This window comes from Carassius carassius, chromosome 10, assembly GCF_963082965.1.
Source record: "Carassius carassius chromosome 10, fCarCar2.1, whole genome shotgun sequence".
In the NCBI taxonomy this organism is placed as follows: Eukaryota; Metazoa; Chordata; class Actinopteri; order Cypriniformes; family Cyprinidae; genus Carassius; species Carassius carassius.
The window spans coordinates 3,215,126-3,239,611 of record NC_081764.1 but is presented as its reverse complement, the minus strand read 5'-3'; the positions used below and the strand labels follow the sequence as shown (position 1 = coordinate 3,239,611).

At 34.8% G+C, this 24,486-nt stretch overlaps 2 protein-coding genes and 1 long non-coding RNA gene across 5 annotated transcripts; 2 read left to right on the top strand and 1 right to left on the bottom strand.

Annotated features, from left to right (window-relative positions):
- Positions 1-1,211, top strand: LOC132151222 (uncharacterized). The gene is made up of 2 exons (XR_009436353.1): positions 1-311; positions 787-1,211. It is a non-coding gene; the product is annotated as an uncharacterized LOC132151222 (long non-coding RNA).
- A 1,045-nt stretch (positions 1,212-2,256) lies between these two features.
- On the top strand, positions 2,257-7,950 carry LOC132151221 (high mobility group protein HMGI-C-like). Of its 2 annotated transcripts, none has more exons than XM_059559332.1 (6): positions 2,257-2,356; positions 4,459-4,620; positions 4,758-4,841; positions 4,944-4,991; positions 5,468-5,500; positions 6,572-7,950. In XM_059559332.1, the coding sequence occupies exons 2-6, from the start codon at positions 4,516-4,518 to the stop codon at positions 6,635-6,637; spliced, it is 336 nt and encodes a 111-aa protein (XP_059415315.1). In that variant the 5' UTR covers positions 2,257-2,356; positions 4,459-4,515; the 3' UTR covers positions 6,638-7,950. The 2 variants fall into 2 exon arrangements, with proteins under 2 accessions (XP_059415315.1, XP_059415316.1); XM_059559333.1 differs by having other exon boundaries at positions 2,320-2,375.
- Positions 7,951-12,316: 4,366 nt separating this feature from the next.
- LOC132151537 (hepatocyte growth factor-like protein) lies at positions 12,317-22,959 on the bottom strand. Of its 2 annotated transcripts, none has more exons than XM_059559715.1 (18): positions 22,816-22,959; positions 21,695-21,839; positions 20,805-20,920; positions 20,546-20,660; positions 20,084-20,220; positions 19,875-19,995; positions 19,530-19,648; positions 18,408-18,579; positions 17,861-17,991; positions 17,118-17,220; positions 16,905-17,041; positions 16,462-16,494; positions 16,260-16,374; positions 16,069-16,146; positions 15,832-15,981; positions 14,820-14,926; positions 13,511-13,650; positions 12,317-12,751 (listed from the first exon to the last, which is right to left on the bottom strand). In XM_059559715.1, the coding sequence occupies exons 1-18, from the start codon at positions 22,868-22,870 to the stop codon at positions 12,590-12,592; spliced, it is 2,136 nt and encodes a 711-aa protein (XP_059415698.1). In that variant the 5' UTR covers positions 22,871-22,959; the 3' UTR covers positions 12,317-12,589. The 2 variants fall into 2 exon arrangements, with proteins under 2 accessions (XP_059415698.1, XP_059415699.1); XM_059559716.1 differs by having other exon boundaries at positions 15,832-15,978.
- Between the last annotated feature and the right edge of the window lie 1,527 nt (positions 22,960-24,486).

Genomic DNA, 24,486 nt, shown 5'->3' with positions numbered 1-24,486 from the left:
CCTGAAGGAGTTTTCTAATTGTTGTAACTTTTATGTGTAATATCTAATTTAGGTCAGATAAAAATAACATGCATTTTGTATGATCCCTCTTTATCTTAGTAAATTAACATTTTGCAGATACTGCAAACTGTATAATATTTAATTATAATAAAACTGCAATATGGAATTTTTTACAAAACTAAGACAGCATGGTGAGTCTCTGAAAAAAAAAAGTATGCCATACTTTTTGAATGTTTTTGTCTTAATTTCGATCTCTACCATTCTCATTTCTCTTAAGTTCTGACACCAGGCCATGTGGTTTGTTATTTGTGGTAAAGTATTCTTCTCTGTAAACGTGTCAGTTACCACACATCCCTTTAATATCATTTATAGTCATCATCAAACTACAGCTGTGAACGAATCCATATTTGAACTCTCCTTAATTTGTGCTTTGGCACTAGGATCCTCGTTCGTCTCATTCTCATACTCTCAACATAACAGAATTAATTTTATTTAGCTAATTCATATTTGTGTAATGTTTCATTGTAGAACTAGATTTACATTTGTATTAATGAAAGTGAAGTGAAGTGAAGTGACATTCAGCCAAGTATGGTGACCCACACTCAGAATTTGTGCTCTGCATTTAACCCATCCGAAATGCACACACACAGAGCAGTGAACACACACACACACACTGTGAGCACACACCCGGAGCAGTGGGTGCTCACAGTGAATTATATTCTATAATGTTCTAGCGTCAATATCCTGCATTGTTTACTTACTTTCACTCTCTCTTTCTCGCCACAGACACTGACCACAAGTCAGGGAACAACTCAGAAGCCCAGTCGACTTGTTTTCACTGACGTGGCTGATGCCATTAATGCATGACCGCACTCTCATGCTGCACAGGAAGAAAGAGACACAGAAATCTGGACATCTGGTCACCGGGATTCAGGAATATTTGCATTAATATTTGGTATGATATTGGGTTAATTGCTGCTTTTGTAGTTATTAATTTCTTAAACAAAAGATCAGACCCCAAGTGTTAAAGCAATATTTCACTCCAAAATGAAAAATAAGCTGAAACTTGACTCACCCTCAGGCCATCCAAGATGTCCAGTTTGTTTTATCATGGGAAAAGATTTGGAGAAATGTAGCATTGCATCACTTGTACATCAATGGATGCTCTGCAGTGAATGGGTGCCGTCAGAATGAGAGTCAAAACAGCTGATCATTTAATCTATTCGTAAACACTGACATTTGCGAGTTCAGGGGCTTTTAGGACGAGGGCGTCGGGGTGCTGGCTAAGAGGTAATGGACTTACAAGACTGTAGGATGGATTAATTATATTTTATTATGCACTTTGTCATATTTATTTATGATAAACTTAATTTGAATGCTGACGATCACATCTAATACAGCCCGGTAGCCAAAGCATATGGTTAATATAATAATGTTCAAATTTCTATGTATAAATAATATAATAATATCTTAATTCAAAATAAAATATTAATAAATCCATCCCTAATAATCGGGTTGCTATGGTCACGCAGGTTTGTTTACGCATTAAACTCGTGGCCACGAGAAATGGATGTAGTTGCCTCAACATAGCATCTCGAGGCCACGGCATAAGGATGTCGTTACCTCGACAAAATTATCTCATTGCCACGACATAATATGACATTCCCACAAGTTAATATGACGTTCCCACAAATTAATATCTCATTCCCACAAGTTATTATGTCGTTAATTAGAGAGCTCTCTAATTGGAATTCTTAGTAGTAAAAAAAATAAAAATAAGTTGTAGAGCTCTGCAATTAAAAATGAATGGAAGTCAAGTGTGATATATGACATTTTGATATATTATTTTGTAGAGCTCTCTTAATGGAATTGTTACTAGTAAGAATTGAATTAGAGAGCGCTCTAATTATAATTGTTACTAGTAAGAACTGAATTGTAGAGCTTCTAATTGAATTGTTACTAGTTAAAGTGCAGTTAGGCTATGTCAGTAACGCTGGGAATATTTTAAGCTAAAACGGCTTGCCATACATTCATGAGCCAAAATGACTTAAATCTCCTTTGTCTTTCCCCCCTTTTTCTTGCTGAATTTAAGCTGTTGTTTCATCTCTTACACTTACAAATAACAAAAAGAGTTCCAAATGATGCATGTAAGATAATATGACAACTTTTCTTACAAGATCTTGTAATTTTATCTCTATGCTTTTCTTTTCTTTTCTTTTAGTAGGTGTGGCGCTTCAGTTCGGCCGATCTGAGAGAATGATTGACGTGAGGATCTGACGTAAAAGGAGGCGGGGCGATGTCAATCAAGTTATGTTGTTGTAGGTGATTGCAAAGTGCTGAGGACAACGTAAGCAAGGTAAAGTGGTCTACCCGAGGTATTTACAACTTATGATTGCATTGTTTTTTAATAACAAATCAGTTTTGTTTATGCTACAGTTGTCTTGTTATTAGAACTGAAAGAGAAATCTGATGATAATCACTATCTGGATATCGCAGGTCTCATGTCAGTGAAACAAAAGGAGTATTTGATATTGCATGTTACATGTCTGAAAAATAACATTTTGACAATGTATTCTTTTTGGTACTTTTTATAGTAAAAAATAAAAATACAAATTTCAAAACCATTATAGTAATCTGTTATGCTTAAAAATAACATGTAAATACCATGGTACATAAATTTGTAGTACTATGGTGTATACTGATACTATCACTACTGTACTATGGCACCGCTACAATACATTTAGCAAGAAATGTGTAACGTATCAGAAGGTATTTTATTTTATTGATATACCATGGTATTTACTTAAAATATGACCAAAGAATTATCATGTGATATGTCCAAAACTGGTCTACCATGGTATGTTGTCCACAAAAACATGGTAATGACATCGTACTTGTAGTTACTTTTAGTTATTTGAGTTCTGTTGTTCTGTTTATCACTGACAATTTTCTTTTCTTTAGCCACTGAGGTTGTTTTTGTAGTGTCTTTAACAATATTGTGCTTCTGTCTGTTTAAATGATGCTAGGGCTGTGTTTACATCCTCAGGACACAACAAAGTGTGCTCGTTACAAACTGTAGTTGACGACCGCCCACAACATTTTTCTGAAGGTCTGAAAGTATGTGAATATGTTGTAATTGTTCACCATATGGGCAAAGAACTTAAAGACCACTAAAATTCACACTGAGTAGCTCGCGTATCATTTCCCGACATTCCAGACCTCTAGGTTTTATTTTATTTTATAATTTATTTGTGCTCATTTCATTGTACTTGGATATATGCTGTAGTACTGGATATATACTGTAGTACTTTGTCGCATTAAATTTACGTAGCACTCTGTGGTTCTTCCAAGAATACCATGGTACTACCACGATAAACCTCATGACAAGGCCATACTTTATGGTACTTTTTTGTAAAATGTTACAGTACTATGGTACATTTATTTTGTGGGTGCTGCCTGGATATACCTGGAAAAACCCTGTTTTTTGTAATCTGTCATAATGGGAATGAAGTAGCTTACCTTATGTTGACTTTTAAATACCATTGCAAATGAATATGCTAATCAAATAGTACAATAGTATTGTCGCATGTAAAGCTTATTCAGTCTACTTATTAGAAGCCACTGAGACATAGTTTATGGCGAAGAGCGGTTTGTTTTATATGCATGAGAGGACCATGGATAGTTCTGTTTCATGTGAATAGATGCCATTGAACAGGCTCCTAGAAGATCCTTCACTGCCAGCAGGGGTTAAATAAGATGTCACTGATGAAATTCATGTGTATGTACATTCACGGCCAGTAAATTACCTATCATATGAACATGCAGCATTAGGTCTGAAGAGTCTACAGTGAATACTATTGAATACTTGTGCCACTTTTAGACACTAGAAATTACTCTTATGTTTTCTTTAGTTTTATCGCCTCATGATGTATAGAGAGCGAGAGAGACTTCAATTTCATATTCCCACATGCTGGGTTGTTACGGTTTAAATTATGACTAATGTCTGTGTCATTGTAAGAATGAGATGATGTCAGAGATGCAGTGACCGTTAAAGATGAGAAGTTAATTATGAGAAAGATTTCTGGGCAAATCTAAGAAATGTATAAGACGTTATGCAAGTTGAGGTGTGATTTGTGTTGATTTAAACCTCCCACGCCTCAAACCGCAGTGATTTTCAATCAGCTTAACTGTTTTCATTTTCATGCGTTCATATGCAAAAAGTATGTAGAGTAAAATATGTATGCATTAATTGAGATTAAACTGTAATTAATCTACATACAGTAGTTGCACTGGTTTCATGTCTTTCGTATTACTCCTCGCTCTCTTTGCTCTCACATAATAAAATCATTTAAAGGATAATGTACAGTCAGCTGGTCATTATCACAAAATAAAGAGCTTTGTTTTCTGATTTAATGCTATGTTGGATTTTACACTGATGTAAAGGTCTTTCTTTTCCAGATCCATCTCGTTGAGGTTGTGTGTATCCATGCATGTTTGAAGAGGTTTGAACTCAGGATGGATGTGGAGGAGACTGGAACAGGTCAGATGGAGGCAGCGGCCCCAGAGGAAGGGGTACCAGCTCCCAAACGCGGGAGAGGACGACCTCGCAAACAACCACAGGTCAGAGAGATGCAATGATAGATAGATAGACAGACAGACAGACAGACAGACAGACAGACAGATAGATAGATAGATAGATAATGAGATTAAAAAAGCTGATATAAATGAATTAAAACCAAGTGAACTGAATCCCTCAGGAGCCTGTGGAAACCTCTGCTCCCAGGAGGCCGAGAGGAAGGCCGAGAGGCAGTAAAAATAAAGGCCAGCGGGTCACAGCCAAAGTAAGAGAACTTACCGGAGAGCACTTAAACTTAAGCTGAATGATTCTTGTTATATGGATATATAACATGCTCTCGCATTCCTTCATCTCTTGTTGGATGTAGGTAGAGCGACCTAGAGAACGGAGACCTCGAGGTAGACCAAGAAAATGGGTGAGAATCACACACACTTTCCTTTAATCTCTGCCGCATGGTTAAATGAGCATCTGATGAACTCAAATATAAAAGAAATGACATGCAATAAAAATACATTTAAATGTATTAAACATACATGACTTGGAAATTGTAATAAATGAGTGGTTCCTGCAGCTTATGATTTGTAATTTGTCTGCTCAAGTACATTATGTCTTCATTGTTCTTTACTCTTTCAAATGAGTAAACAAAATCCCTTTTTCAGTTTTATTACCCTTTTAAATATGGATTCAAATATTACTCTATGTACTTGTTTGGATATTCCTGGCTTTATTGTTAAGTGCATATTAGGCCAAAAAGAAGTCTTAATTTTTCTTTCTTTGCTGTTTTTGTGTTGAGCTGGAGAGAGTGAAATCAAAATAAGTGGCAAGATCTTACTGGATCATAGCAGTTTTCAAAGGTAAAAAGTCTTATTTTTCTCTCTCTTTAATTTATAGCCTCAGAAGGCCGTTCATCAGGAAGAACAGCAGGTAAAAAAAAACACATACAAGATTTAATAAGTCCAGTATACACTTTTATCATTTCCAGTGTCAAAATATGTTTTTAAAATATTTTTAAATGAATAAATATATTCAAATGTTTGGGTCAGGGAGATTTGAAAAATAAATGCTCACCAAGGCTGCAATTATTTCATTAACATCCAGTAAAAACAGCAATATTTGTAAATATTATTATGATTAAAACAACTGTTCTCTAGTGTTATATATTTTAAAATGTAATTTATTCCTGTGATCAAAACTGAATGTTCAGCATCATTACTCCTGTCTTCAGTGTCACATGATCCTTTAGAAATCAGTCTAATGTGCTGATTTGTTATGATTATTATCAATGTTGAATCAAATGCTTCATATTTTTGTGGAAACTGTGATTTAAAAAATCTCAGGACTCTTTGATGAATAGAAAGTTCAAAAGAACAGAATTTATTTGAAATATAAATCTTTTATAACATTATAAATGTCTTACTGTTGATCAATTTAAAGCATCCTTGCTGAATAAAAGTATTTCTTAAAAAAAAAAAAAAAAAAAAAGTTTCATATATGTATTTTTTTCTCACTCATTTAAAGTGACTCAGCTTAATAATGAAAACCACTTTATAAAAATGCAACAGTTTTCACAGAAATGTTTTTCACTCATTTAAAGTGACTCGACTTAATAATGAAACCTGATTATTCGGGTCGATTATTTTCGTTATCGATCATATGGATTAGTTGTTTGCAACCCATAATGAACAAAATGAATAGTTCTGCATGAGAATCGCCTCATTCCATTAAAAACTAAACTTGATAAACATGTCAGTCAGTGACTGTCGAGAGTTGCAGACCTGAAACGGGCGATGTGTTCAGAAACCGTGTAAAACTCCCCGTTACTCATACAGTTCTCAGGTTAGCACAGAGGTAAATGACTCAGCATGTTTAAGGGAAATCCAGCACAACTCCTTACATTTCATGGTTTCCTGTCCCAACTGACATGATTTCTCAGGTCATGCACACACATCTACATGCACAAACATTCCTCATGTGTTCTCTTTCGTCTCCACCCAGCCTCATCCTGTGGTTCAAGAGGCGAAGTCAACAGAGGAGCTGTTTCCATCGCAGGAGAGTGACTAAAACTACCTCAGCGTTGACTTTGCCACTACATCAGGGGTAATTCTCCATCTCAACACTGTAAAAGTGAATATGTGTCAGTGCTCAAATTGTGCCCACAGTTGAGGGCTCGCTTTGTGCCCTAGGCAAGATCAGACTACATTTGTCAATAGCGACCCTAAAATCTGTATACTTCCATGTCATTTTGTTGAACACCTGTCTTCAAGTTACACAGCCTTTTTCTCTTATTTGGAAATCCCGACATCCTCAGGTCATCCAGGATCTAGATGAGTTTGTTTCTTCATCAGAACAGTCCAGACAGCTGATAGAATCATCACAGTAATCCACACCACTCCAGTTCATCAGTCAACATCTTGCCAAGTGAAAAGTTGCATGTTTGTAAGAAACAAATCCATCAAGATGTCACTTCTGGCAAAAAAGATGAGTCCATAATCTACAATAATGCTTCCTCCAGTGAAAAAGTTCATCTCCTGTTTGTTTCTTGCATCAAAATACAACAACTTTAGATCTGTTTCGGACGGCACCCATTCACTGCAGAGGATCCATTGGTGAGCAAGTGAAGCAATGTTAAATTTCTCCAAATCTGTTCTGATGAAGAAACAAACTCATCTACATCTTGGATCTCTTGAAGGTGTTTAAACGTTTAGCTAATTTTAATTTTTGGGTAAACTATTGAAGTCAACTTCGAAATCAAAAAACTTAAAACACTTTTATTGTGCATAATTTGATGGCCAGACTTGTTTGGCTCAATACATTTATTTCAAGTTCCAGATGTTGGGATCAAAAAGAAATCCAAAGATGATAACATTTAGAAACTGTAATATGGATCACCGTGTATAGACGATGCCTGGGTTATATGAGGTTTATTTAATCTTCTCAGGATTCTGGAAACATTATATTGCCAGAGCCTGTAATTTACAACTTAATCAAATGTTGCAACTTTTTAAATGATTTATTTTAATGTATAATGTTCTTTTTCTTGCATTATTTTAATGTTTACAATGGAAAGAATAGATTCAAATGCATCTATTTACACCAAATGAGAATAATGACTTTATTAATGATGTAAAACCGCAATCATAACTCACAACATGATGATAGTGAAATTCAGTACCTCAATGATTTTGTTTGTTCGTTCTAGACTATGGATGATTTGTCGTTTGTTTTTAAAAGCATGTATTGTCAATGGTCAGGCTCGGGAACAGGATAACATTTTGGAGCTATATTTTCGTGGTTAGTATATAGATATTTTTGAATCATCCGATTTAATTTTTACTGCTATGAATTGTGTCATTGCGCTGATATGCGGGTGGTGTTTAAAATGTTTAAAACTTAAAACTGTCAGTACAGTTGTGTTAATATAACAGTTCAGATAAAGTAGATGCACTTAAAAACAGGTATAATGATACCAATTTGTTTTACAAAAAATATATTTTTCTAATCATAAAGTTTTTGATTTGAAGTCAATCGAGCATTGTTCAAACGCATCAGGGCATATAGTGTCAGCTATAGAAGTCGTTTACGTATTAAAACATTTGACGATGTGCCTCAGGTACCTTACCTCTTTTTTATATCCTTCAATGGCCAGTAATGCTTTTTATGCAGCTGTATGTCAGTGAATAAAGTTCCTGTTTGAAACACGTTTACATGATGCATCAGTTATTGTCTTTATTGCATTTATCCAAAACGAGTCCCTAGTTTTCAAGAACACAACTGTATGTCATAGTGTAAATATCATTTTTATTATGTCCTTCATTGTGACCTGCTGCTGGTTTGTGGTGCACAGAGAATTGTTACAATTTGCTATTTCATCTACACAACCACAGACAGACAGACACGCGCTGCACACACACAGGAAAAACAAATCATCATTTATGCACATTCACATACAATGTGACAGAAGTTTTGTGCTTCAATGTTTAACGATTGGAAAAAGTGAGTTCATGTCACTTGGAAGATCTTTATAATACTGTCTCTGAAATGGCTGACTGATGTCATGTCTGACACTTCATCACAATTATTAAACAAATGTAACTTTAAAGGGGAAAATTATATTTTCAGGAAAAGTTCATGTACTTTCTATTAGTAAACACATCAGTTCACAGAACACTCTTCAGCTGCGAATAAATAATAAATCACGTAGTTCTCGCATTCACCAAACTAATAAAGATTTCTTACAAACAAAAGGAGTTCAAAATTGGATTCCCTTATTAAAAATAAACGTTTTTTTATCAATCATTCGGAAACATAGCCTAATTCAGTGTTTCTAAAGTCATTGTTTTGTACACCGCCACATTATGCACATTTTAAAAACCACGAGGCTCTAAGAGAGCTGAAAATAATAAAGATCCAGCTGACTTCTGGAGTAGTGAAGAACTTTTTCTCTTTTTTTTTTAGTGTCCTTAAAATGTGCAATATAAAAAATATTCTCATCACTGTGTATTTGTTGCAATAATTTCTGTCATTTGCAGTCAGAGATTCTGGGTTTATGTTCTTTGTCATAATTAAAAATATGCAATGATCTTAAAGGAATAGTCCTCTGGATCCTCTTCAGTGAATGGGTGCCATGAGAATGAGAGTCCAAACAGCTTAAAAAAACATCACAATTATCCACAAGTAATTTAAAATATGAATCATCTATTCATAATATTGCTTGTGGCCAAGAGAAATGGATGTCGTTCCCTCTACAAAATGATCTTGTGGCCACGACATAATATGACATTCCCACAGGTTAATATGACGTTCCCACAAATTAATATCTCGTGGCCACGTGACATATTATCACGTTCCCATGAGTTACTATGTCGTGGCCACGACAAAACTAAGTAAACCCAACAAGTCACCTTACGAGCACCATACTAATTCAATGTTTACTAGTTACAATTACAATTAGAGAGCTCTTTAATTCTTACCAGTAAAAATGAAGTTACACAGCTCTATAATTAATCTAATTTTTTTTATAATCCTACTGGCCAAAATACCTGGGATTTTCCCAAAACAACCACTTTATGTTTTTTCCCAAAATAACCACTGTATGGAATTACCACTATACAAAGAGAACCACTATAAGATATATTTTTGTTGTTGATATGGACTACGTTGATGAGAGTAATGTTCTACTGAAATAAAGGCAAAAATAATTAACAAAAGAAAAGAAAAACGGGGACTCAAGCAGCTTGTTCGGTCAAGCAGCTTTTAATGATGAATAGCAGCGCTGAGGCTCAAATGATCTGTTAAGTATTATTATATATTGATTAAAATCATTATAAAATGATTATGCTTTACAGAGAAGAAATATAGGTAGACTGTAAGTTATTTTAAAGGTCAATTCACACTTGCACAGAAAACGTGCATATAAATGTATACTCAGCAATATGCAATATTTAATTATTGGTTGTAAAATACCTGTTTTTGTTAAGCTTTGCAAGCTTTACATTATCCACTCACACAATAATGCTGTACTGTTACCAGAAGCATTTACTGCATGATGAAGCCTATTAGACTGCAGTTAGAATGCCAGAATGCAAGTTATGAGGGCAAAAATATCTCTGTATGAGTATTTGTTTTTTATATTTATAACATCTGTCATCTGCTATAGTTCAGTAATGTCACACGAGCAAGAGTGCCGTTTTCTGAATATCAGCGCACGAGCATGATCGTGAATGTGGTGCTGATTTTATACAGTTCAATAACCAAGAAATTAATATAAGTCAACTGACATCTGTTTTTGTTTCACCAACACAAATAATTCCGAACAATAAGTGAGTGAGAGAGAGAGAGAGAGAGAGGAATACATTTTAAAACACATTCTGTCAAGGGTGACGATTAACCTATTAATTAGGCTATATATGTAGCTCAAATTCTGCATGCATGTTACAGTGTATAATAAACACCAAAATGAGATTATATTTTGTCTGGTATAATATTTTCAAGACTATACTGTTTTTGGTTTTGTTTTGTTTTTTTGTGATATGGACTTAAGGGTCTGGAATTAAGAAATAATAATAATGATAATAATATAATGTTGTGAATTAATGAAAGTGATTAAATATTAAAACAAAAACTTTCCAAACTGTCATCTCACGCTTATGGTCATTCTGACACAATGAAAATGCTATTAATTCATGCTTATGAGGCTTTTGTTTTTAAGTGTATCACCATAGGTGGGATTTGGAAAGGGAAATGGGTGTAGTCTACTGATCTATAATATAGAACTGGATTGCTCATGACGTCATTAAAGTGAAGCCGCCGCGCCGCCATATTGGTAATCCCTAGTGTGCGTAAACGTCCTATTGAATTAATAGAAAATTGTATGACTTTAATGAGAAAACATCACCTAACAAGTCAGCGTTTATAAATCTGAAGTATCTCTGTTTTTTCCCCTACTTATTAAAAAGCTATGTTCATTACAGTAGCAAACATCATGAACATGATAAACATCAGACAGACATGACCTCAACATAAACGAAAAAGTGCTCATTCGGAAATCTGAAGAACGATTTATGCTTTGTATACCTTTATTTGCCTTGTACAGTTATTCATTGTTTATATAATTTAGTTAAAGTGTTTTTATTCGTACAGTATCTAACTGCAAATATTGCAACAATGATTTTGTCAACAGCATTCATTTTGAAGCAGGTAATGCTTTAAACGGTGGTTAATTTAATTATTAATTTAGTATACAACAGTTACATAGAAACGGTAATAAACATATTTGTGCGATTTTGGAGAGTCTGAAATAGATGTTGCTCAATCAGGAGAGTAAAAATATACACATCATAATTATCCCTGAATAATTATGTTCATAAAGAAATAGATCGTTACCTGTGTCGTCAGTGCGCAGCAGACACACCCACCTAAACGATTTAAATATATCTCTTATCTAATCTGTTTTGCATCTAATGAATACTAGTTTTTACTAGTAAGAATACAAATGTAGAGCTCTGTAACTGCATTTTTTACATTTCAATTAGAGAGCTCTACAATTAAAATATTACTAGTAATGCCAAGTAGAACTCTCTAAATCAATTTTTACTAGATATAATTACAATAAGAGGGCTCTTGAATATAACTAGAGAGCTCTGCAATTACATTCTTACTAGTAATAATTGATTTAGAGACCTCTATAATCATAATTGTTACTAGTAAGAAATAAATTAGAGAGCTCTCTAATTCAGTTCTTACAAGTAGGATTGCAATTGCAGATCTCTCTAATTATATTCGAGGGCCCTCTTATTGTAATTATATCTAGTAAAAATAGATTTAGAGAGTTCTACTTGGCATTACTAGTAATATTTTAATTGTAGACCTCTCTAATTGAATTGTTACCAGTAAAAATGCAATTTTGACGAGTAACGCTTGGAATATTTTAAGCTAAAACAGCTTGCCATAGTTGCGTAGCAAGTACACAAGTCATGGATGATGCCCATGTTCACTAAGTGCTAAACAACTGACAACATGTCATGTTAGCAGGAATCACATAAACAATGGGCAGTTTGCTCTCTTGTCGATTTTGATTGATTTCATTGTCATCATTTATAAGTCGCTTTGGATAAAAATCTTAAATGACTAAATTTAAATGTATATATATATATATATATATATATATATATATATATATATATATATACATGGAACATATTAGAAGAATATTAGAGAGTAAAAACTGAATTTTATTAATAATAAAATCTACTAAATTCTATATCGTTTTAGTGTAAATATATGTGGACCTGTATATCTATGTTCCATAAATGCAAGAACACATATTACGTAAATTAGACCCTAAATTCAGAATGTTACAAAAAAGCATACATAATATTATAAAACACAGTATTTTTACGTATATTACATTCCATCTACCTAATATATTTATATTTTAGCATATAGGAGAATGAGCCATCTGGTAAAAGACGTGCTGATGTTGTGTGTTGTGTTATGATATGAGCTGTTCTGTCATCAGGTCATCTCCATGACCTTCTTGATCCAATCCACATAAAAAGACACACGGATAAAGATGTTTGGTTGGCCGGCATGTCCGCAGCGGCGCATTGGTATGATCACTCCTTCTAGGACCCAACAGTCGCTGTTCTGACAGGCCAGAGGGCCGCCGTAGTCTCTCTGGAAGAGCGAAAAAGAACGTTACAGCGCACATGCATCGAGCACGTCTTACTCATTTCACAATCCTCACTTACATCTGTATTGCAAAAGCAGAACTTAAAACTCATGCAGTCACATAGACGCATAGAAAGGAAATGTTTGAAGTTCTTAAAGCTTTATACACATTTTGCAAGCTTTTTGCAAGTTAAGCAATGTCTAGATCGGCGGTTCTCTAGTTTTACTTAAGGAGACAGATTTTACACACTAACCAAAAATGTTTATCTTAAAAAGAAAAACTTAAAAATGAAAGATTTAATCTAATTTTCTATCTAAAGATGAATTAAATCAATCCAAAATGATTTATCATACAAAAAGTCTTAAAATTAAATGATTAAATTACATTTTCCATGAAAATATGTATGAAACCAAACAAAATTATCATACAAAAAATCTTATTTTCTACCAAAAGACAGACAAACCAAATTTAACACACAAAAGTCTTTCAAATTAAAAGATTAAATCCAATTTCCTACCGAAAACTGGATGAAACCAACAAAAATGATTTATCAATCAAAAATCCCTCAAATTAAAAGATAAAATCTTAAAGTAAATGAAATTGCTTTTTCATGTCAGAACATACAGAAAAACATTGGTCAGTACACATGTAACCAGAATCACAAGTCACATAAACTCATATTTGTTTCCAAATTATTGATATCCAATTATCCATGGCGTTAAAACGTGCAAAAGTGGAGAACAAAACAGTTCACACATCTTTACCTCACAGGCACCGACTCCAGCCACGAAGGGCATGGTGCATATCTCATTCTCACGGACACGGCCCTTGAAATACGGGTTACAGTCTTTATTGCTCATTACAGGCATCTGAGCCACATTCAGTACGGTCTCATCCCCCTTTCCTGAGAGAGAGAAGCAGAGAGGATCAGTGATGGGAAGCGAAAGAGGACAAAACATCTTTTACATTTAACCACACACTTCATGACGAATGATGCACAAAAGGAATACATCATATCCAGTTATATATGATGTAATTAATGTGTCATATTCAACTTGTACAGACAGAACTGCAGCTTTATACGTAGCAACCTGTCCTCCAACCAATACGCTCGTATAGGTCGTTTTCACAAATTCCTGAAATACGACCCATCAGAGCGTATACTACAATTGCGCCCCTATCGGCAAAAGGTCGTTTTCATATTAATGTTTTGTACTCTTTTATTTGCACTCTGGTTTGCGTTTCGTGTAGCTCAGTTGGCAGATTATTGCGTTATACCTTGATATGTAATCATGCTATCATGGGTTCGATCCCAGGGAACGGATGTGCATGAAAATGTATATGCTCAATAAATCATAATTTAGCATGATTTCTGTGAGGGTTAGGTTTAGGGGTGGGGATAGGTGTGGTCATTCGAACGAATAAGCCATCTAGTAAAATATGTAGGAAATACTGTAAAAGCCCACACATTTCATTTAAATAAACGTGCGTTTTGATTGGTAATGACGTTATACGTCATTTCATGACGACAGACGCAACGCGATACTGTCATTATTTTTACGCCCGCTAGAGGGCGCTTAACTTTAAAACGTAAATATAGATCGTAATAAATGCTTGCACAAACGACCTATATGGTCGTTTTTTAATGGAGGACAGGCTCATACGTAGAGAAGTGCGACAAGATTAGGCTGATCAAAAATACAGTAATAGTTTTACAATTTAAATGAAGTTCAAGTTCAAGTTTTCAATTTGAATTCATTTTAAATCGTAATGTATTCCTGTGATTCAAATCTGTCTTCAGAGTCACATGATCCTTCAGAAATCATCTAATATGCTGATTTGCTGCTCTAGAATCATTTCTTCTTATTATCAGTATGATATAGTTGTGCTGCTGGAAACCATGATACATTTTCTTCAAGATTCTTTAATGAACAGTAAGTTAGAAAGAACAGTATTTATTTGAAATGTAAATCTTTAGCAACAATATAAATGTCTTAAATCATTCTGAACTCAAACTTTTGAACAGTAGTGTATAACAGGAAGGATTATAGATAAAACAGACTACAGTTTCACCTTTTGTTTCTCCCCAACCAGCAATTTCACAGACGGTTCCCTCTGGAACGATGTAGCGCTCAGGAGGAAGACATATTTGAGACACACGCTCGTTAAACTGGGCAGGACTGCAGGAGAAGAGCCAGATATGGTTATTAGAGGGTGAATGTGTAGTAAAGACACTCTAAAGAATGGTGTCCAAAAAAAGCTGTACAGACTTAAAAATAAAGGATGTTTATTGAAACTGATGGTTCCATGAAGAATCTTTAACATCCATGGAACATTTCAAAGGTTCTTTACAGTGTACAAATGTTCTTTAGATTTTTAAAATGTTCTTCACTTGAAGAAAAAAAATGGTTCATTCAGGGATAGTTCAACCAAAAATGAAAATTACCCCATCATTTACTTGCCTTCAATCCATCCTTGGAGTATATGACTTTCTTCTTTCAGACGCATCCACTCAGAGTTATATTTGAAAATGCCCTGGCTCTTTCAAGCTTTATAATGGCAGTGAATGGGTGTTGATATTCAATAGTCCAATAGAAGTCTAATAAAGTGCATGAATGCAATCACAACAGTTAGCGGAAGCTAGAGATTATGGTTTATAACATTTTAAATATGGATATTTTTCTAACAAAAAACACATCAATTCACTTCAGAAGACTCCTATTAACCCCTAGGAGCTGTGTGGAGCACTTTTTATGATGGATGGAGGAACTTTATTTTGCTTCAAAATATCCACTGCCATTCACTGCCATTATGAAGTTTGAAAGACCCAGGACATTTTTCAATATAACTCCAATTGTGTTCATCTGAAAGAAGAAAGTCACACACCTAGGATGGTTACTCACTTGAGGGTGAGTAAATCTTGGGGTCATTTTAATTTTTGGGTGAACTATTCCTTTAAGAACTGTTGAGGTCCTTTGGGGATTTTTTTTTTCTTCTATGGCATTGAAAACCCCTTTCTTTATTTTTAAGAGTGTAGAACCAAAGCATGTTGTAAATTTCTGTGTCTGTGTTTGGTAAGAAGTACATTTCTAGCTGAAGCATGACCAGGTGGGATTCAGAAGGACCACAGACGATCTTGGTGAGGGAAATAGTTTGTCTGTCTGGTTCGCCATCCTTTGGATCACGGAACAAGGTACCCATCATTGCACTATATCCCGTGAGGTCCACATAACTGCTTAAACACCAACAAGCATGTGCATATTTCATAAAACGCCCTTGTTTTCCAACTCTGAACATAAATTACTGAAGAACACTGAGTTACCAAGATGAGAAGCATTGTTTAGTGCTGATCACCCATTTGGAACTGACCAGAGAACCTCCACAGAAGTGATTTCCTTTCCTGAGAAGACATGTAGTGGCCACAAATATATTTGTCAACAAGAAACACTGTTTGCAAAGTAATTTCACTTCCATAAAGTGACATAACTTGGAACAGTTTATAGTAAGACTAACTGGTTTCGAAGGCTGACGGTCCAGGGAGAGTTTCCAGGTTTGCCGCCCACTATTCTTAACCTGCTCTTCACTTTCCGGTCATCCCGCTTCCCACACTCGTTAAAGACAACATCCGCTTTTTACACACAGTGGAGGGCAAGTTAGAAGCACAATCATACACAGCAAAGTCTGTACAGGTTCCTATACATTGTTTTTGACTTACTCGTTGGCCCAATGATTGGCACTTTCTCTCCAGCTATAACAACATAAAGAAGAACAAAAAGTTTAATTAATTAATTAACAGTATTTATTTTAAATATATTACCATTAATAATTTATAAACAAATATTATACATTATTTAATAGTATTATTAACTTTTTATTATCTCTATAATTATTGTGCATTATTAATAAACTATTATTGATATAAAATCATATAAAGATGAATAATGTTGAATATTAAGGCTAACGATTATAAGTATGCTTGAAGAATTTCACAGAAAATGGCACATTTGGACTTTTAGTACTTTCAGCATGTTTCACCATATTTAATCTCCTGCTACATTTCACACACATGTCAGAAAGTTGCAAAAAAGTGCGCAGATTGTGTGAGAGCCTGGTTATTAGAAGATAAAACAGCCGATTTAAAAGACACTGATGCTTCACCACACTGCTTGATGGCACAGTAGTCGAACTCAGTCTTGTTGTCAGTGGTGTAGCACCAGGGCCCGTGACGGTCTCCGTCAGGGTTCCTGCAGTAGTTGTCGGTCAGGTTGGCATCTGGGTGTGTTTGGGGGTTTATCCTGCAAATAGAAGTACATAAATTATCTCAAATTTATGTTCACTTTAGGCCAACTTTAAATGGGATTTTATTCTTACTTGGTTTTGTGAGGTGTATTGACACTCCATTTCTGGCAGAGAATACCTTTACGTGTCTTGCGGACAACACCCTGATAGTTTTTGCCAATTTCACTATAGCAATCTAGTTTAAGAAGAAGAAAACCTGGTTATTCACACTGCCATTAAAAAAACTGCAGTTAGTAAGATTTTTTTAAGCTTTTGAAGGTAATCTCTTCTGCTCACCAAGGCTGCAATGATTTGATCAAAAATACAGTACAACAGGAAAATGGTTAAATATTATTAGAATTTAAAATAACTGTTTTCTATTTGAATATATTGTAAAATGTCATTTATTCCTGTGATCAAAGCTGAATTTTCAGCATCATTACTCCAGTCTTCAGTGTCACATGATTCTTCAGAAATCATTCTAAAATGCAGATTTCCTGCTCGAGGAACATTTCTGATTATTACCAATGTTGAAAACAGTGATATATTTTTTCTTCAGTTGATAAATAGAAGGTTAAAAAAAACAGTGTTTATTTCAAAGAGAAATGTTTTGTAACAAATGTTATTATTAATAAAAGTATTATTTCCTTTATTATCTTACTGACCCCATATTTTGAATGGTACTGTATATACAGTATGCATATTAAATACATATGAAGTGTGCATTGATAATTCATTAAGATATTTCTATTCCCACAAAGACAAAGCACAGCCAAAATGTCTTTAAAAATGAAAGTGTATTTGATGTTTTTAATCACTAGCAGGCGCAACTGTACCTTCTGCCTCAATGTCATCAGCACAGCGTTTGATCTGCAGACAGAGAGCCGTCCTCATCGCAGAGTGAGACGTGAAACACCAGGGCGCCTCTGAACCGTCCGGGTTACGGCAGTAGTTCTCCTCCAGACCCCTAAAGGTGGAAAGAGGAAAGAAATAGAAGGATACAGAGTCACAATCAACCAGTTTATACTGTTTTGATGACATTTGTTTCTTTCTCAGAACAGATTTGGAGAAATGTAGCATCGCATCACTTGCTCACCAGTGGATCCTCTGCAGTGAATGGGTGCTGTCAGAATAAGAGTCCAAAATAGCTGATAAAAAACATCACAATAATAGGAATCCACATCACTCCAGTGCATCAAATAATGTCTTGTGAAGCCAAAAGCTGCATGTTTGTAAGCAACAAATATGAAAAAAACAAAAAAAAAATATGACTCCATGATGTGTTTGGACTCTCGTTCTGACGGCACCCATTGACATCCATGGCCTGAGGATGAGTATATTTTAGCTCATTTTCATTTTTGGCAAAGTATTCCTTTAACTCACTTGCACTCATAGGTTTTGGGGGAAAATTGGTGTTCATGTGGTTTCTGGGCGTCCCAGCGCTGACAGGGGATTCCAGAGCTCGTTTCGTTCACTTTGCCCCTGTAATCCTCTCCACGACCCTGAAAACAATTAGTGGTGTAGCCGGGGCGAAAACGGCGCTTGGGAGACTCAGCTATAGGATGGAAAGAAAGAAGGCAAGTTAAAGAAGAAGTTGTTCATGGACTAAAGAGATCTCACTGATTGATCATATTCTTATCGCAGTGTCAATGTTGTAACTAGTTGTAAATATGGCTGTATATTGGACAGATGCAGTAATATGTTGTCTAATCGTCAGTCAATAAAAAAAAAAAAAAAAACGATTTCAGCAACTCCACTTTAGTACCGTTTATATTTTAAAACTCAATTGTGTGAATGTCACACACATGCTCCTGACCGATCAATCATTGCATATTCATAAAGAATAATACTGTTGTTTTAATAACTCATGAACCCAACGCTATAGACTGCTATTAATGTTGTCCTCTCAAACAGAACAACATATGCGTGTTTCTGACTTTCGTTTATATAGTTGTCTCTTCGAACAGCACTGATGTGATTGGAAATGACAGCAATGTCCTCAAGAAGATGAAGATCTGTGTCCTTTAAACAAAATGAATCAATAATCATCCAAACGATTTGCATGGAGATTAAAATCCATGCACTGCTAACAGAATGCAAACGACTGTTAAAGGTTATTAGTGTATTAATCTCTGCTATCTATCTCTGTGAGATTGACTTTAAAATAATGTTTCACTTGTAAACAAGTCTTGATATCTAATGTAGTGTTGTTATAAAATGCACGTTTATTCTTTGATGAACATTTAAAAATAGCTGTGTGCTCAAAGAAGATCAACTTTTATGCAAAATATGCATCGCTAGTATTTTATTATAGTGAAGTTGTTTTACCGGGGCCTGATTTTTTAACACCTTGTCATAAGTAAGTCTATATTCATGGTGAAAACAAAGTGATTAACAAAAGTCGTACCATTTCCAAAAACCTAAAACATCTAAAATAAATACAAGAAAAATGAAATACCAAAAAATGAAATACGTATCCTTGTTGTAAGGAGCAGAAATACTCACGGCACTTGCGAATATCACAGCTCTCTCTCTCCAACGTCGGGTCAGTGGTGTAGCACCAGGGCACCGGAGAAGCATCCGGGTTACGACAATAATTATCAGCCAAACTTTTATCAGGATGCCTGGTCTCACAAACATCAGATATGATGTTATTTTACATTATTATATCACCATCCACTGAAAATCACAGCAATACCTGATTAAAATAAATTGCCAAAAAGCTCTGAGAATAGATCTGCAGCATTTTAGCGCAGATAGAGAAACTTGCTTAAATATTCCAATATCCAGTGCAATTAAATTCCCACATTATTAAGTGTGACTTTAGTTTTGTGGTTATGTTATAGTCACTTCTCTGGCTGGTAGATGTGTTGATGCGGATACTGTTGGTCCCATCTCTGACACTCTTTCCCGCTCACTGTGTGATCCATCTGACCTCTGTAGTCTTCTCCATTACAAGTGATGCAAACCTCTAATAGAGAAACATACACAATCATCTGCTCAGAACAAACCGCTTATGAAAGTAAAACCACACTGCAAACATGTGTAACTAGCCCTACCGTCTTTGCACCGGGGAATGTCGCAGCTCTCATATCTGCGATCAGGGTCAGTGGTGTAACACCAGGGTCCGATGGGGTCGCTGTCCGGATTACGGCAATAGTTGAGCTCCAGGCCATTAGCAGCAGACGGAGTCCTACTACTCAAAACAGTGGTGACATCGTTCTAATACTGCAGTTGAGCATATTTGGCTTCAAAAACATCTTCCCAATTCCAAACTTTTAAATTATATGTTGAAACCAATCATATCATATTTAACAAAAACTGCTTGTATACATGCTTTTGTTAACCACGTACAGTGGATAGTTAGAGTTAGTTAGAGTGTCCAAAAAACTTTACGGGACATTGTAAGTATTTAGTAGGTACTGCTATGTTACAATTAAATAATAATTAAAAAACATATTTCACATACAAATACACATAAAGTTTATGCAACATTCTGTATTCTATGTTTCATCTCATACCCGTGATCATGAGGGAATTTGGACCACCACTGTTGACATGTTAGTCCACTCTTAGTCGTCGACACTTTCCCTCGATAGTCTTCTCCTTTACCCACAATGCACTTCCTTACATAGACTGAGTACAGGTGGTGGTTAACAAGTGGTGGTTAAGCGATATGGTTATTAATGGCTACCGGCATAGCACATCTCCTTATAATCTTTCAATCTATTTAATACTTTAAAAATCTACTCAAAAACATTTTGAGAATTCATTTGTCACCTTTCATCTCATAAAGGTCACAGTTCACGTTTCTCTCGACGTCTGCATTGTCTCCATCGCCCACCGAGGGCAGATGTTTACACACCAAAGATGGATGAAACTCATAATTGAAAGCTCTGGAAAGTAAAAAAAATACATAAAGTACTCCCTTGAGTAAAAGAAGTGTGCTTAAGTGTATTCAGTGTGTACTTGTAGTGTACTTTAAAACTTAAGAGTATATTTCTTTAAAGTATTTAAAAAAAGGATTTGCAGACAATATAATATTAATGAAATAAAAGCACATTTAAGTGTACTTAAACATAGACCGTACACTTTTAGAAAGTGCAGTTTGTAAAAATGCCAAATGAAAGTACTGCATTTAAAATCATTCTGTTTTAATAAACTTTACCATATGTTTGAAAAATATGTTTTCCACTAACATATTAAAAACAAGCGGTGTGTTATTTCATATTATATTTAAAGTTAATAGTGCACAAAATTGCAAAGGACAATATAAGTTAATTATGAAATTACATATAAAGATATATTACTTAAGTGGGTCAAAAAGCTAAGTTCAGCTAATTGCATTTAAAATAAATGTATATTTATTAATATAATAAATAGTATATTTGCATTTAAATAACATGAAATGAAGTGTCCGAAAACATTACATTTAGTTTGCACTTAAATATATTATGTAAAAGTACGGTAATATGTATAGTTAATAATATATTTCTTTTTCACATTTACAGACAAAATAAGGAAAAAAGTACTAAACAAATGAAATTTGTCAAATTAGATTTTTTTCCCCTTTCTTTTTTAAATCATTCAACTACATAGTGAGAATGATGATTTGTGTACAGAGCTGATACATGCAATGCATGCTGGGATGGAAAGTAGGGATATGAAACCTGCATTCTGGACTCTCTGTGCAGCGTTTAGCACAATCCTCCAAAGTGATTTCCGGAATTTCAGTCAGACGGTTGATGTTCCAGGATTTCAGGGCCAGCTTTCTCCCCTCGGATCGCTGGAAATCATTCAGTGCGCTGCGGAATGCTGTTAAAAGACACATCAGAAATATGCAGTAGTTATCTGACCATTTTGATTTCAAGTTGAAACTCCCAAAACCAAAAGGAAAGGACAGAACTTTTTTGTGACAGAAGTTATTAGATGAAAACTATTTTGTTTAAGATAAAATGAAATCTTTGTTACAGTGTATGTTCAAAAACAAGCCACAGTCTATAAAACGTAACCTTGTTTGGCATGATGTTAGGGAATCTTGCAGACTCTTAAAATGTTGTAATGTTCCTTCTGTGTGTGTGTGTGTGTGTGTCAGAGGGGCTTAAACACACATGACCTTTGGATCTGTAAACTACATCAGTTCCACAAAATTCCCAGTGGCATGGCATGATCATGAAGCGATGCTCAAATGACTACAGAGAAGAAACTGGCACAGAAACCAGTTCACAGCTGTTATGTATAAGAAAACATTAAACGCCTATATGAATATGTTCCTGTACACATGATGAAAAAGACCATTAATAACACAAAATAATAAGAACAAGAAGTCCTATAGTGACTACTATTTACCATGGCACTGAATCATATTAATTTACTATGATAATTCCATGTTTTCACATTGAATCTTTGCAAGAGTTAATCAAATATCAAGAAAGTGCAGTAAATCTCTCTATACGCTAGTGTTTTGTTTAGCTAAGTCTAGTCTGTTCTTTAAAAACAAACCATTGTTTTGGCCAAAATATAAATGTAATTACTTGTAAAGTAGTAATTAATTATTATAGGACCTCTAAGATTAAGGAACTTTGATATTTTGTCTGTAAATTTGTTTTATGACAATGCATGGTATAATACTACCCGCAGTTTTATTATATTAGTACTTATGGTGTTTGAGCAGAAACATGCTGAATGGAGTAACTAGTGTTCGCTGTCTGTTTAAGAGTCAACAATTAGGCTGACTAAAAACAGTTCACCTTAAAATACAATGTTTAATGTATCAAAATATTGATCTTACCATGAACGGTGTCAGGCCAAAGCAGCAGAGCTGTGAGATAGAAGAGAGGAATCATCGTATAAGAGCTGCTTTACTCCAACAGCAGAGCTCATCTGAGGACTTTGATTCTTTCCGAGTGGTTGAATTGATGAAGGGGGTGGTGTGTGTGTGTGTGTGTGTGTGTGTGTTTACTCCTCAGTTGATGTGACAGAACAGGACATTTCCCAATAAATCTTGCTAAAGTAAACATCTCTCAAACATCAAAAACAAATAAAGTGATAATAATAGTAATGGCAATAATATTAATAATAACAAAGCCTATTATTAGTAGTAACTTAAAACTCTTGGTAGCCTAATAATGAAACTAATTAAATATTACTATACAGCCTACAAATATTAAATAACTACTTTTTATTTTATATCCACTTTATATCCACCATATTGTTTTTCTTAATCATTTTATTTTGGATTTCTCCATCATTCATGTCAAAGACAACTAAACTGTTTATGAGCAGGCAATTTAATCATTCACTTGAGTGAGTCATTAAAGCATTGATTGGTTACTTTAATTGAGCCTTTGGACATATTCCTATCTTAATTCCTTTTTTTCCCAAGAGCTTGCTTTATCAATATATAAAATATTTTATTATTGACTTCAGTGAACAAACAAATATGACGGGACGATTCGTTCACTTAAAAGATTGGTTTACAAATGTACGAGTACTGTTTGACACGATTGATGATATGATCACACTTATATAACACCAAACCACACTTTAAACGTGTGTAAATGAACCCAAGATTCATTCAGAAGTGATCAGGAACCGATTCTCGCCGAAGGTGTCAAATCAAATCAGCATTCGCATCGACAAGTAGCCTTAGCTAAAATGTAAACAGCGTTTTATTTCAATCTTAATCTCATCACAAATAGAAAACGTGTGAAACGCTAAATATGAGCCATTTAGCCTATCATAATTAAAAACAACAACCAAAAAGGCAAAACAATTGTAGGCTAATGACATGTTAGAATCGTTTGAATGCAGTGACAGCATAGTGATTTTAAAAGCTGCTTGCAGTTTAGTCATTCAAGAATAAATCATGAATTAATAATTAGCATAAAATACTTTTATGTAGCGTTTATGGAGGTTGAAGTTTTATAGTTAGCCTCTAGAGGTCAATGTGTTTCTCTGGTAAAACTGACAGAATCTTCCGGGAGTTAAATCTCTGTAGCAGTTTACACTGGTTAAAACCTTTACCATGTCATAGTCAGGTCCATGGGTGAATTATTGAACTTTAACAAACCAAAATTGATGGAATATTTTATACTGTGTGACTTATTCCAACTGTAGTTACTTTCTAAAGATCTCCACAGAAAGATCAGGCGCTTCCATATTGTGGTACTGCCAAAATCTGGGGCCTAATGGTTATGATTTGGACTTGTAACCCAAAGGTCTCATGTTCAAGTCTCAGTGCTGGCAGGAGTTGTTGGTGGTTGGAGTGAAAGAACAGCGCTCTCTTCCACCCTCAATACCCATGGTATATATATATATATATATATATATATATATAGTACTTTAACACATGCACTGATTTCACCCTAAACCCGCTCATTTGTGTCGTTGCTCCCTCAGGTTTGGGTCATTCTTAGGCGGCTCTGGCTCCAGTGGGTCAGCTGGCTTCAGGTGTGTTTCT